Here is a 14007-nt window from a genome sequence, read left to right on the forward strand (position 1 = left end):
AAATGTGGGGTATAAAGCTCTCTTTATCGCTTTGTGGAACTTGCTGAGAAAAGTAGTGCTAAAGAAAGAACATTTTCTTTGAAAGTTACTCCCTCTTAGTGGATAGACTACTCAAAAGAAAGAAAAACTCATTCTCCAGTTTTTTAAAAACTGTATGTTCTATTCCATTTAGCTCCACTTTACAAGCTGTGCCTCAACTTTGCCTTTCCTAAAGCACTCACAACCATTCATTTTTAAATTTTTTTACTAACTTGGCAAGTTATATGGTGTCAGGGAGAAGATTTGTACCAAGAAGTTTTGATTCTGCACTTTGTACTAAGATTTAAAAAATACGGAAAATTTGGGACTGTTGTCCTTAATTCACACAATTCTTACATATGAAGATGCATTACAACCCAGAAAATGAATGCTTCTACAAAGCATAAAGTGAACATGAACTTAAGGCCTCTTTCAGATTAGAGTCACTAGACAACTTTATCTCCAGAACATATGCAGTTTGTAGGTTCCCTCCTTTGTTGTTTATTGATGATCTTCATAGTCTAGGGCAAGTTCCAAAGCAATGCCAAAAGAGAAGTTACCCAAATGCCTGCATCAATATCGCAATTTCCAGAATATTTTTAAAAATTTAACGGAGAAGTTTCTGAAGAAGAAGAAGAAGAAGAACTCACACTTACCTCTCTGCCATGGGAGAAACCTTAAAGCATTATTATAAGATGGGAAGACACAATCTGATGTGGTGTTGATCCCATTAGGGCAGTTGCAAACAAATGAATTGTAATTCCCACTATAGCCACAAGCTCCACCACTTCTTTCACAATCTGCACAATTACTGGGATAGTCATTGTACACATTAAACTTGTACTTCAGAGCTATCCCATACTTCCAGTTATCAGGGTTAGATTCCTGCCCGTTGAAGCTATAAAACCCGGAATACGAAGAACATTGCAGCTTCCGTAAATCCATCTCGAACGCCGGTCCGAGATCGACGGGTGTGTAAACACAACAGGTAGATATTGGGAGACTAAGCATGCTAATTGCCCTGCAGGAGTACAAAAAACTACATATGGGTATTCCTTCTTTATCACACATAGGAGCTAGAGAGCTGTTATCACCAGTATTGATGCCAGTTGACTGATAAATAGGTGATGAGGAGATTGAACAGTCAAGTAGAGTGAAGACAGTATCATCATGAAAAGAGAATGGAGCATCCCAGTCTAGGCCAAAGCCTTTGCTTGGTTGTGTGCAAGAACAAGTAGACATGGAGGGATCAGAGATGTATATGACTTGGTTAGCATAGTCTATGTTGGTGACTGGGTAGCAGCCAGTGTGGGTGGTTAAGGTGAGCTTTTGCTGGTCACAGTTTATGTATTTTTGGAAGCGCGGATCGCCGCAGCCAGAGCCGGTTCCAAATGGGTACTTGACGGGTAGTTTGTCACAGGATCTTTGGCAGGATTGGCTTGAAATTAGAGATGGAAGAGAGATGATAGTAAGGAAGCAAAGGACATGGAAAGAAGAAGTTATCTTCATTTTGGGCTGTCTAGAAAAGTGAGGGAGAGTGTGTAATATATGAGTGGAATGTGAAAGGGACGATGGTGTGTGTATATATATATATATATATACACACATATTGTGTGAACAAGCAAGCTGATAAGTGCATACAAAACAAGCCAAAATGCACATTGTGAAAAGCCTTCGTCATATGTCAAAACGCACCGTATCTTATATTGTTGTTCATTTTATCTTTAATGTATTAGTTATTATTTCAAAGATTCCTGTCCTTTCCAGCCTTATAACAAAGGGTGACAATAATTTATTTACATTTTTGGAGCCCAATTGATTTGAGTGCCTAATCTCATCCTTTTAATGATTGCGCACTAAATAGATAAATAACACAAAAAGGGAGGAAAACGCCTGTCAAGATTAATGAACATTATTTGCACCCCATTTTTTACTAAATACAACATATTCTAGTGTGTTTTTAAAGGATTAATGGGATGTACTTAGTAAAAAAGGGGTATAAATAATGTTCATCCTCAAGATTTAGGTTTAGAATTTAGATGATAGGTGCAAATACAAATGAATGTTGAATCCCTTGACTTCTTCCATCGGGCATGAGGCTGAGCTGAGCTCCACCTTTGTGTTTGCCCTAATTTATTTGGGCCTAAGACTTGGTTATTGATCATGGGCTCTCATGATGTAGTTTATGTTCTTCATGGGCCTCTTATTACTTCATTGTACTATTTCTTTTGTTTTTGGCCCAGTGCCTATACGACACAGTTTACATTGTTTCTTTATATGTACTGCTCCTGTCATCTCAATGTCGGTAGCCGTTGCTTTTGAATATGTATTTCATTAATGAAAGGCTACCTCAGCCAAAAGCATGTTGTACACTTGAGATCATATGAATATACTGATAGCAAGTTACATCTCCTCTTCTCCTCTTCTCTTCCTCTTCTTCTTCTTCTTCTCGATCTCTTCTGAGCTTGAAACTATCTCAAACTCAACATCTAACCGGTGCCAACAAATAAGTTATTTCAAAATTGGATAACAGGACCAAGTGTTAGTTAAATTCTGATATATATAATAAGAATTAACTTGAGTACATATACATATATATATATACACACACACACACATACGTAATATGCTTTATGCATTTGTATTATTTATACACGTGTATAATCTGTGACATCATATACTTATATATATGTATATATCCAAATTTAAGTCGGCCATTACGTATTTGAACTTGTGCAGTTGTCCAACAGTTTCTCAACCATCAATATATAGTTAATCTAAGTTGTTTTGATATATATGTATATAGAAATTTGATAGGAGGCCTAGCGTTGAATTTCTGGCTATATATATATATATATATATATATATATATATATATATATCTTGTGTTGTGTATGAAATAAAGGCAGTTTGCAGTTGGATCGGTTACAAGGTAACAGTAAATAGTTGTAGAAGAAACACATTTTTATATTATGAAACTGACAACATTGTGTAATAGAGAGAACATACTTAAGCATCATCTGATACTTAAGAATAATCCGAATCTGGCTGAGGTATCGGTGAGTCTGTACTTCTTATTTAGATGGTAACTAATGATTTGGAAACAAGACTTACCTGTATATTGGGATCATTATCATTATTTTTTGTGTGTGTGTATGTATATAACTAATATAAGGTCATTATCATGCTTAGTTAATCGATGAAAACCCTGGTAATTGTCATTATTTTGTGGCCAAAACTTTGTTATGGTAAAGAATCCGGCCGGCCTCATATGACTAGCTTTGTTAGGGTTGTGACAACTTTGCAGGCTAATTGGTATCTCTATGCTAACCTTAATTTGCAGGCTAATTAATGCAATGGGTGGTTAAAACAAATGAGAAACTCGAAAAATGTTAACAGTTTTTTCTAGTTTCAATCCACCAAATTCTCCAATTTCATTATAATTATCAAAAATGGAATATCTCGTAAGAGGTTACAATTCTTAAATAAAGAAATCTTAACCAAAACGTAAATCCTTCTAACGAGAAACAAATACTTAAAAAGAAATAAATAAAATTACTCTTACTAAATATATACTACTCATAAAAGATACTATTTGATTTATAATAAGAAATAATAAAAAAAAACTAAAGTTACGACATTTTTTAACCTACGTTGGTCCAAACCCTTTGTGAATCCCAATTCAAATAAAAATTGGTCTGGGTTGTCTGTTTCGTGTGTACTATAACCTTAATTCATATATATTTGTTAATATCGTAATTTGTAAAATGAACCATTGCTCACACCAATATGGATCACGCTTACGTTAAGAATTACCGCACCCAACTTCATTATCTTAGCCAATGCACTAGTTGTGTTCTTCTATGAAAGACCTATTATTGTGTTAAACGAGATTCGTCTTCAAGTTTCTAAAAGTAAAATTCTTAAGGCACATTTTACATATAAATTAATATGTGTTCATGTAAGTTCGGTCACCTTCGCGACTCGTGTAGAAAGTAAACATTGATGTAAGCCCAAAACCACAAAAGAAAGACAACACACGTTAGTATATTCGTATTTGTGACGGTGTTTTCGAAAGCAGAAGGAGGAGATGGGATTATGGGAATTGGGAAATATGCGGATCAATTGGTAGAATTCCCTTGAATTGTTCACGATCAACAGTGTAATTTGTCAGCTACTTGATGGACTTTAGGAGAATCTCAAGTGCTTAAATTCGAGAATGAGATCAGCAATGTCTGAAGGCGGTGCAACTTCGGCTCCCTTGACTAGTTCTGGCATTTCTAAAGCAACATTTGGCATTAGATGCAATAACCCACTTGGGCATTTGAGCTCTAAAGGTTGGTTGTATATGTCTGTCGCTTGTTTTTCCTTTTATTTTCCGTTTTTGGCTCCAGGGTTTTATTAAATCTGTATTGCGAAGTCAAGAGATAGGGGAGTGGTGTTTGAGTTGTGGAGTGGATGGGCGTAAACTTGCGCCTTTGATATGTTTGATATTTTGTGTGAGAGAGATGTTTTATCCTGCCAAAAGAATGGTATAGAAAGAGAGATTGTAATGTATTTTTGGTTTGAATCATTGCGATAGAGCAAATATTTTTTTTCCCAATTTCTTAACTCGAAGTGACAATATATGGCAATGCAGGGACTGTTGTATGCAGTGACTTCGAGTTGGTTGAGGAGGCAGCCTGGAGTGGAGCAATAGCATTCATTGTCTTCGTCTTTAAGGTTTGTCTTGGATACCCTTCTTCATTGCATCTAAGTTTACTATAAGTTTGTGCTAAATGTGTGAAAATTTAGCCAATTCTGTTCTGAAAAATTCTACCACCTTGAGGGGCTTTTGGATTAAAATTGTATATTATTTCGTAGACGGCTTTTTTGTGCTTTGTGAGATTTGAGGGTCTGTAACTGGATGGAGGTTCGAGTCTCTTATATTGCTTTATTTCAGCAGGTCCTGCCAGTGGGAAACGTGAACTTGACCGAAGATGGAACCGGGGGGAAAATCAATGGAAGATCAATTCAACAAATTACATCCATGCCTGCCTCTGAACACAAGAATCGGCATTGTAGGTGCCGGACCAAGTGGCTTATCTGCCGCTTATGCACTAGCTAAGCTTGGTTACAAAAATGTGACTGTACTTGAGAAGCATTACACTGTAGGCGGAATGTGTGAAACAGTAGAAATCGAAGGTAGGAAATGGATATCAATGTTTTTTACCTACAGTTCATAATGCCAAGTTTTTTGACAAAACGTGAAACTTGATTCAGGAAAGTTTTATGATCTCGGTGGTCAAGTTCTCGCTGCAAACAGCGCACCTGTCATCTTTCACTTGGCAAAAGAGGTTGGGTCTGAATTAGAAGAAATGGACTCACACAAGCTCGCCCTAATTGACAGTTCTACAGGCAAGTATCAGGATGCCAAAGTTGCAGATGACTATGTATCAATGATCCCTTTGACTTTGGAACTTCAGGTGATGTATAATGATTATCTACATTACTGGATTTAAGCTCGACTATTCCACCAGAGAAAAAAAAAATAACTTTCCTAGTTTTATATACAGGATAAGGCAAAAAGTTCAGGCCGGATTGGTGTCCATGCTGTAAGTGAATTTGCTTCAGAATTAACTCCTGCATATCTTGACCGTCATGGACTCAAATATGTTCCCAAGTCTGTGGCTTATGGTTACACCGCTTCTGGATATGGATTTGTTCAAGATATGCCCTATGCTTATGTCCATCAGTTCACACGAACTTCCATGGCTGGAAAAATTAGGCGTTTTCGAGGTGGATACACAAGCTTCTGGCAGAAGCTCAGCAAATTACTTCCTATTGAAGTTCACTGCAATAGTGAAGTATTGGCTGTCAAGCGTACCTCTGTTGGAGCCAATTTCGATGTCAAAAACAATAAGGGGGAGTTTGAAGTAATGGAGTTCGATAAGATCATCATCTCTGGGTCCTTTCCTTTTAGAAATGGAAAAACATACAGATCCCCACTTCAAAATTCCCCAGGTGTGTTGTGTGCATTATTATTATCATTCTGCATCTTCCCACTCATTTTTCCTTCAGAAAGATACCTAACTAATTGTTCACACTGTAGCATTTGAGAGTGAAGCCTTGGATCTGGGTGAGCTTGAAAAGGAATTGTTCAGTAAAGTACAGATGATTGACTACTACACTGTAGTTTTAAAGATCAAAGGGTTCGAGCATTTAGAGACTGGTTTTTATTACTTTGGTGAATATATGGAAGATCCTGCAACAATTGGACATCCAGTTGCAATGCAGAAATTCTATGCTGACACAGATATTTTCTTGTTCTGGTCGTATGGCAACTCTGTCGATATCACTGGGCCGACTGTCACTCAGTTTGCTATAAATGCAGTTAAATCTATGGGTGGAGAAGTTGAGAAGGTGGTTCTACAACGACGATTTAAGTATTTTCCTCATGTTGGTAGCCAAGGTATGTCAAATGCTACTTATACAATTGCTGCAAAAGAGGGAATCGCTGATTCTTTAATATCAATGCAGACATGAAAGAAGGATTTTATGAGAAATTGGAGTCTGAACTTCAAGGTCTGAGAAACACTTACTATGTTGGGGGACTTATGGCATTTGAGCTTACAGAGAGAAATTCGTCTTATGCGATGTCTCTAGTTTGGAAGCACTTTGCAAGTAATGATTCCTTTCCAGTGCTTCCATATGTTAAGGTAATCTGTATTTTAAATATAGTTTTTGAATTTCTTTTTTATTTAGGATCAAGTTCTGATTTAGTTTAAGCATGCCCTCTAGCAGAGTCTATTTCTGTTTCAAGAAGATTGCTGCCAAAAGAGCCCTCAAAAATTGGATGAACTCCCAGGAGTCGAGTTTCCAGACCTGGCCTCCCTTGATAGCTATCTGAAGCACTGGGGAACTCATGAAGTCACTCGGAACAAAACCTTATACAATTGGGTTAGTGATGAAGGAGCAGTGGTTTGCAAGAGGACTTATACAGAACTTCATGCCAATGCTTCCTGCATTGCATACAAAATGTTGACAATCCAAAAACCAGCTATTAAACCTGGGGACAGGGTCCTCTTAGTCTATGTACCTGGTTTGGACTTTGTTGATGCCTTCTTTGGGTGCTTAAGAGCTAAGGTCCTGCCGGTGCCAGTTCTTCCACCAGACCCTCTCCAAAGAGGTGGACAAGCACTTACAAAGATTGCAAACATTGCTAAATCATGTAATGCAGTGGCAATTCTATCAACCTTAGTTTATCACTCAGCAGTTCGGGCAGGTGCTGTGAAGAATCTAATTTCCTTTATGGGTAAAAATGGGAAATCCTCAGTTAGCTGGCCAAATCTTCCATGGTTGCACACAGATTCTTGGATCAAGAGCAACAAAAAATTGCTTCCTGAAGATATAGTTGATCAATCTGAATCTCAGCCACATGACTTATCTTTTCTACAATTCACATCAGGTTCGACTGGTGATCCTAAAGGAGTCATGATAACTCATGGTGGGCTAATCCATAATGTTAAATTGATGAAGAGGAGATACAAAAGCACCTCAAAGACAGTACTAGTCAGCTGGCTTCCTCAATATCATGACATGGGGCTTATCGGTGGACTTTTTACAGCTTTGGTCAGTGGTGGATCAGCAATTCTTTTTTCCCCAATGTCTTTCATCAAGAACCCTCTCTTATGGCTTCAAACCATGAGCAAGTACCGCGCAACTCATAGTGCTGGCCCCAACTTTGCCTTCGAACTAGTGATTCGAAGATTAGAGTCTAACTTTAACAAGGATAAGGCTGCGAGCTATGATCTTTCTTCCATGAGATTTCTCATGGTTGCTGCTGAACCAGTTAGGCAGAAAACTTTAGAAAAATTTGTCAAGATCACTCGTCCTTTTGGCCTTTCCGAAGAGGTCATGGCTCCTGGTTATGGCCTGGCAGAAAATTGTGTGTTTGTCAGTTGTGCATATGGACGAAGACAACCCATTTTTGTTGATTGGCAAGGAAGAGTTTGTTGTGGTTATGTGGATCCATCTGACACAGATGTTGATATCAGAATTGTCAATCCAGATAGCGGGGAAGAAATCAAAGAAGCTGGAAAGGAAGGAGAAGTGTGGATCAGTAGTCCAAGTGCTGGAGTTGGATATTGGGGCAGAGAAGATACCAGCAAGAAAACCTTCAGAAATGAGCTTCGCAACCACCCAGGAAGGATATACACTAGAACTGGAGACTTGGGGAGAGTTATTGATAGAAAGTTGTTCATCACTGGACGAATCAAGGATCTCATTATTATAGCTGGAAGGAACATTTACTCAGCAGATGTAGAAAAGACAGTAGAGAGCTCATCTGAACTTCTCCGCCCAGGATGTTGTGCCGTCGTTGGTGTTCCAGAAGAAGTCTTGTCAACAAGAGGAATATCAATTCCAGAGGGTTCCGACCAGGTTGGCCTGGTTGTAATTGCGGAGGTTAGAGATGGTAAACCTGTTGATAAAGATGTGGTCAAACAGATTGAAACCTGTGTTACTGAAGAACATGGGGTGACTGTTGCTTCTGTCCAGTTGATCAGGCCCAGAACCATTAGCAAAACAACCTCAGGAAAAATCAAGCGATTTGAATGTCTCAACCAGTTTGTTGATGGAACTCTGAATCTTGTGCCTGATCCAATTTCGTCAAAAAGAACACTACTTCGATCATTCACTACTGGGACATGTAGGGAGGGAAAAACTCCTCGACCTCAGCTTGCGAGTTCTCCCATATCAAGTGCCAAAAAGAGTAATAAAGAAATAGTAGAATTCCTTAAGGGGCTAGTATCTGAGCAGACTGGGGTTCCTATAAAGAATATCTCTGCCACAGAGAACCTGGTGTCTTATGGAATTGATTCAATTGGTGTGGTTAGAGCAGCTCAAAAGCTTTCAGATTTCCTAGGAGCCCCTGTTGGAGCAGTAGATATATTTACAGCAGCCTGCATTGATGAACTAGCTAGCTTCTCAGAAAATCTCTTAACGAAGTCTCAACCTGAGCTCGTGACCTCTCCATCTCTTTTTTTGGAAGCTGATATTGATACTGCTAATTTGGTGGTGGAAGTATCGAAGTCTCGCCAAATGGGCATCTGGTTTTTCCAACTTGTTGCTCTCATTTATGTCTTGGTTATGCTGAGCTCTCCAGTTTACTTATCAGTTTCTTCTTTTACAAGATTGGTTTCAGCCAGCATTGTATTGTTAGATGGCCTTCCCTGGACAAGTTTTCTGATTCCCCTGGTTTTGGCTCCTCTTTTCTGGATGTTTTGTACAGTTCTTACATGCGTTAGCATTGGTTTCTTTGGGAATTCCTTCTTAGAACCAAACTATGCCTTGAGCCCCGAAATTTCCATGTGGTCAACTGATTTTGTTAAGTGGTGGGCACTTTACAGGGCAAAAGGAATTGCTTCAAAAGTTTTTGCTGAGCATTTGAGAGGAACTGTATTCCTTAATTATTGGTTTCAGATGCTCGGAGCTAGGATTGGTTCATCAGTTGTGCTAGATACTGTTGACATTACAGACCCATCTCTGGTTTCAATAGAAGATGGAGCTGTGATTGCAGAAGGGGCATTGGTTCAAAGCCATGAGGTGAAGAATGGAATTTTGAGCTTCTCCCCTGTCAGAATTGGCCGGAATTCCTCAGTTGGCCCATATGCCATTATTCAGAAAGGGAGTATATTAGGAGAGGAGGCTGAGGTTCTGCCCTTGCAGAAGAGTGAAGGCGGCAAGCCTGTACTTAAATCTACCAAGGCTAATAATGTTCCCAAGGTATGTCATTTTCAAAATTCTTCCACATTATGCTAAATAAAAGAAGTTGCCTGAAATTAGGCTCTAAGGCTCTAATCTAATGATCCTGCTCTCAGAACATAATAGACTCTTAAACTGCACTAATTAGATTCTAGATTAGCTACAATTGAGATCTCATTCTCGTTGTTTAGGTTATGATTTAATATTTTCAGGATTAAGATTTCAATGTAGAGAACACCAAATGACCAAATCATTTCAATGTAAACCTTGGAAACATTTTTTTTTTCTTCTCAAAACTATGCTAAAACTCCCTTCTGCTTAAATCGACAAACTTAAAAACTCAAAAAATTAAGTGTAATTCCCTAGTCAATATGGTACTTTTCAGAATCAAATGAAAAACTGTTGGTTCGAATGTAACTATTAGAAGAATGCACATACTTTCACTCAGCTGAAAACATTACAATTGACAACAAAATATGTTTTGCTATTCACCACAAAAAACTAGCACACAATTCTTTTTTGCAAAATTTGTCTTTATCCTACCCGTTCTGGTGCAAATTACTGTTAGCAAGGTCTTCATTGAATATACAAAGTGTTGTTTCCTGTATTAGTGACAATTTTCAATGACGCTGATATAACCCTGATGAAATCGGTTATCTATACAACATGACTAAACTCTTCTGGAGAATTAAATTCCCTTCTGAATATTGAATCTAGTCATGCTCTTTCTTTGTGGTCCCAGGGTGCAGCGCTTCAAAATGCTCTTCACAACAGTTCAGTGAGTGCCATTTACCACATCATTGGCATTTATGCAGTTGGTCTTCTCAGCAGTCTCTCAGCAGGAATTATATATTGCCTTTACATTTGGCAAACTCAGAAGCATGCGGTCCCTGAGCAATTTGCATTTCTTTGCATATCTGGAGCCTTTCACTGGATTCCATTTACCATCATTGCATATGGCACCATGTTTTCTAGTGTCCTTCCATACTCTGCTAACTTTGCCATCTTATTGGCCATTTCTTATCTAGCTCATGGTCTTATACTCAGTTTTTTCACTTGTGGCTTGACCCATTTCCTTGCTGGTAAACAACAGACAAAGCAATTCCAATTCAAGACTTGGCTTTGCCACCGAATAAACATTGCTTGCCACATTAGATTTACCAAGCTCCTTTCGGGAACAGAAGCCTTCTGCATGTACTTGAGGCTCTTGGGTGCGAAAGTAGGGAAGCATTGTTCTATTAGAGCCATTAACCCAGTTTCAGACCCTGAATTGATAACAATTGGAGCTGGGGTCCATCTTGGAGACTTTAGCCGGATCATTTCTGGATTTTATACCTCCAGAGGGTTTATTCGTGGGAAGATTGAGGTGCAAGATAATTCAATAGTTGGGAGCCAAAGCTTAGTCCTTCCCGGATCAGTTATTCAAAAAGATGTTATTCTTGGTGCACTTTCTGTTGCTCCCGTGAATTCAGTTCTCCGGAATGGTGGCGTTTATATTGGGTCCCAAACTCCTGTCATGATCAAGAGCACTACGCATGCTTTGGATGATCGGATAGAGGAGATGGATACAAAATATAAGAAAATAGTTGGGAATCTGGCTGCTAATTTGGCTGCTACTACATTGAAAGTTAGGTCTAGGTACTTCCATCGGATTGGCGTCAGTGGAAAGGGACAGTTAAGGATTTATGACAACATTGAAGGTTTGCCTGATCACAAGATCTTCCACCCGGGAAAGTCATACCCTGTCATTATCCGGCACAGCAACAGCTTGAGTGCGGATGATGATGCAAGGATAGATGCTCGTGGTGCGGCAGTAAGAATTCTCTCAGATGAAAATGATAACGGCTCTTCTCTCATGGACTTAACATTGAAGACAGGCAACGCATTCTATGCTCGCACAATTGCGGATTTTGCAACATGGCTAGTTTGTGGGCTTCCTGCGAGGGAAGAGCACGTGAAGCGAGTCCCACATGTTCGTGATGCAGTGTGGACATCACTTCGTCATGCTGACTCATATGCTGATCTGCATTACTACTCAAACATTTGCAGGCTCTTCAGGTTTACAGATGGACAAGAAATGTATGTAAAATTCAAGTTGCGGCCTTGTGATGAAAGTATCAATGAGGATGCTGGTAAGGTGGAGCCCCGTGGGATACTCCCCCCAGAAACAGGTGCAATTCCAAGGGATGAAAATGACACCCGACCCTTACTTTTCCTAGCTGATGATTTCCAACGCCGGGTGAATTCCCTTGATGGTGTTCGCTACATTTTCCAGCTGCAAATCAGGCCAGTTCCACATGATGAAGCCACCTGCGACATTGCACTTGACTGCACCAGACCATGGGATGAAACTGAGTTCCCCTACATCAATGTGGGGGAGATTAACATCGTCCAAAACCTTGCAAGTAGTGAATCAGAAAAGCTGGAGTTTAATCCTTATCTTAAACTCCATGAGGTGGATGTAATTCGGGCTTCATCATATTCCCAGAGTGCGTCTATTGATCATGGTCGTTCACTGATCTATGAAATATGTCAGTATCTAAGGAACGGTGAACCACTTCCAGAGGCCTGGAGGATTTTCATAGAGCAATCCGATGTTAAAGTGGACCTCTCTGGTTGTCCAATGGCAGCAACAGTGCAGAAGAAATACTCGACAGAAGTGACATTAGCAAGAACCCGGTATCAAACCTTATGGGCTGTTTTTGCTCAACCACTACTACAGACTGTTCTGCCATATTTCCTCCTGGGATTAGTTATATATGCTCCTCTAAACTTAGTTCTGTCCTTGAAAGAAACCAAGAAATTCCCACTGCATTGGTTGCTTCCTTTACTTTGGTTGTCATCCGGACTGCTGGCTGCATTAGCTTGTGTTGTGGCCAAATGGGTTCTTGTAGGAAAAAGAAAAGCAGGAGAAATTGAGCCCATATGGAGCAAAGGAGTCTTCATGGACACTATATGGCAGAGTTTTAGAACTTTAGTCTGTGATTATTTCATGGAAATCACTAGTGGTTCTATTTTATTTGCTCTATGGATGAAGCTCATGGGATCTGATATTGAGCTGGAGCAAGGTGGTGCTTATGTAGACAGCATGGGAGCTCTGTTGAATCCTGAAATGGTGGAGATTGAAAGAGGAGGATGCATAGGAAGAGAAGCTCTGCTATTTGGACATATATATGAAGGTGAAGGGAAAGTCAAGTTTGGGAAGATCAAAATCGAAGAAGGTGGGTTTGTTGGAAGCAGGGCTGTAGTTATGCCTGGTGTGACAGTTGAAAGTGGAGGTAGTCTTAGTGCTCTCTCTCTTGCCATGAAAGGAGAAAGTATTAGATCAAAGTGAGGGTGATACATATGTTGCTGGTGTTTATTTCCAATAAGTCAACATTTACCAGCTTAATAAGATTTGATTTAGATGAATTTCTTTCTCTCTTTCTATTTTATAAGGCTAGAGTTTTATGGAAGGAAAAAAAATGGGACATCTGTAAGGCTGGACATGGGTTGGGTCGGTTGATTATCGGTCAATAAGTCAACCGATCCGACCAACCAACTATACTATATATTGAAAACCAATCTTCAATTCTCTCTTTCATCATTGAGTTGGTGATGTTCTATTGTTCAAGAATTTCCAATGTGTAGTTTATACGCAAGGGTAGATTTGACATTTTCATGGATTCATGGTCCCAACCAAAAAATACTATAATGGTCCTCAATCCACCCTTGCTACTTTTCTTATAAGATTCAATGTCACACAAATGGGATTACCTTTTAAAAGCTCAAACATTTTAGTCTAGTGTTCATTCCTATCCATTGCCAGGTATATACCCTTATTATCACATGTGACCTGCCACACACACATATATTATAGAAATTCTCCTCAACTTAAGGCTTGCATGGATTAATATTTTAAAAAATTAAATTAAATGAGGAGGGTTAGGAAAGGATGAAAATCATAAATAAATTTGGGATATGTGATTCTAATTATATAGACGGATTGTTTTCCTTATAAAAGAGAGAGTTAAGTGAGGTGAAAGATGAGGAGTTCTCCCTCGCTTGACTCTCCAACTCAATATTTTCATAATCATTCATAATTTTTTTATTTTTTTATTCCAATTTTAGTAAGATTATTTTTGTAATTTACATCTCTTTTTCGTTTTTGGTTCCATACAAGAAAATGCCAAGTCGTGGTTAATGAAAAGACGAAGTTTGACCGTTTCAACGACGTAGTTTCTTTCTTGCTTTAAACTTTACAGT

At 38.9% G+C, this 14007-nt stretch overlaps 2 protein-coding genes across 2 annotated transcripts; one reads left to right on the top strand and one right to left on the bottom strand.

Moving 5' to 3' along the window:
• Positions 1 to 287: 287 nt before the first annotated feature.
• On the bottom strand, positions 288 to 1593 carry LOC119992138 (wall-associated receptor kinase 5-like). The gene is made up of 2 exons (XM_038838787.1): positions 675 to 1593; positions 288 to 586 (listed from the first exon to the last, which is right to left on the bottom strand). Exons 1-2 carry the CDS (start codon positions 1525 to 1527, stop codon positions 540 to 542), a joined length of 900 nt encoding a protein of 299 aa, XP_038694715.1. The 5' UTR covers positions 1528 to 1593; the 3' UTR covers positions 288 to 539.
• A 2501-nt stretch (positions 1594 to 4094) lies between these two features.
• LOC119990525 lies at positions 4095 to 13173 on the top strand. The gene is made up of 9 exons (XM_038836489.1): positions 4095 to 4355; positions 4658 to 4740; positions 4961 to 5202; positions 5281 to 5483; positions 5574 to 6021; positions 6110 to 6469; positions 6538 to 6716; positions 6802 to 9783; positions 10505 to 13173. Exons 3-9 carry the CDS (start codon positions 4998 to 5000, stop codon positions 13094 to 13096), a joined length of 6969 nt encoding a protein of 2322 aa, XP_038692417.1. The 5' UTR covers positions 4095 to 4355; positions 4658 to 4740; positions 4961 to 4997; the 3' UTR covers positions 13097 to 13173.
• The last annotated feature ends 834 nt before the right edge of the window (positions 13174 to 14007 follow it).

This window comes from Tripterygium wilfordii, chromosome 22 (genome assembly GCF_013401445.1).
Source record: "Tripterygium wilfordii isolate XIE 37 chromosome 22, ASM1340144v1, whole genome shotgun sequence".
Classification (NCBI taxonomy): domain Eukaryota; kingdom Viridiplantae; phylum Streptophyta; class Magnoliopsida; order Celastrales; family Celastraceae; genus Tripterygium; species Tripterygium wilfordii.

Excerpts from the sequence above, each read along its gene's own strand:
- LOC119992138 (XM_038838787.1), bottom strand. The coding sequence starts at position 1,527 with ATGAAGATAACTTCTTCTTTCCATGTCCTTTGCTTCCTTACTATCATC. Across the intron at positions 587-674 it reads GTTTCTCCCATGGCAGAGAG|GCATTTGGGTAACTTCTCTT; the intron begins GTAAGTGTGAGT and ends ATATTGATGCAG.
- LOC119990525 (XM_038836489.1), top strand. The coding sequence starts at position 4,998 with ATGGAACCGGGGGGAAAATCAATGGAAGATCAATTCAACAAATTACAT. Across the intron at positions 6,022-6,109 it reads CCCACTTCAAAATTCCCCAG|CATTTGAGAGTGAAGCCTTG; the intron begins GTGTGTTGTGTG and ends TTCACACTGTAG. Across the intron at positions 9,784-10,504 it reads AGGCTAATAATGTTCCCAAG|GGTGCAGCGCTTCAAAATGC; the intron begins GTATGTCATTTT and ends TTGTGGTCCCAG.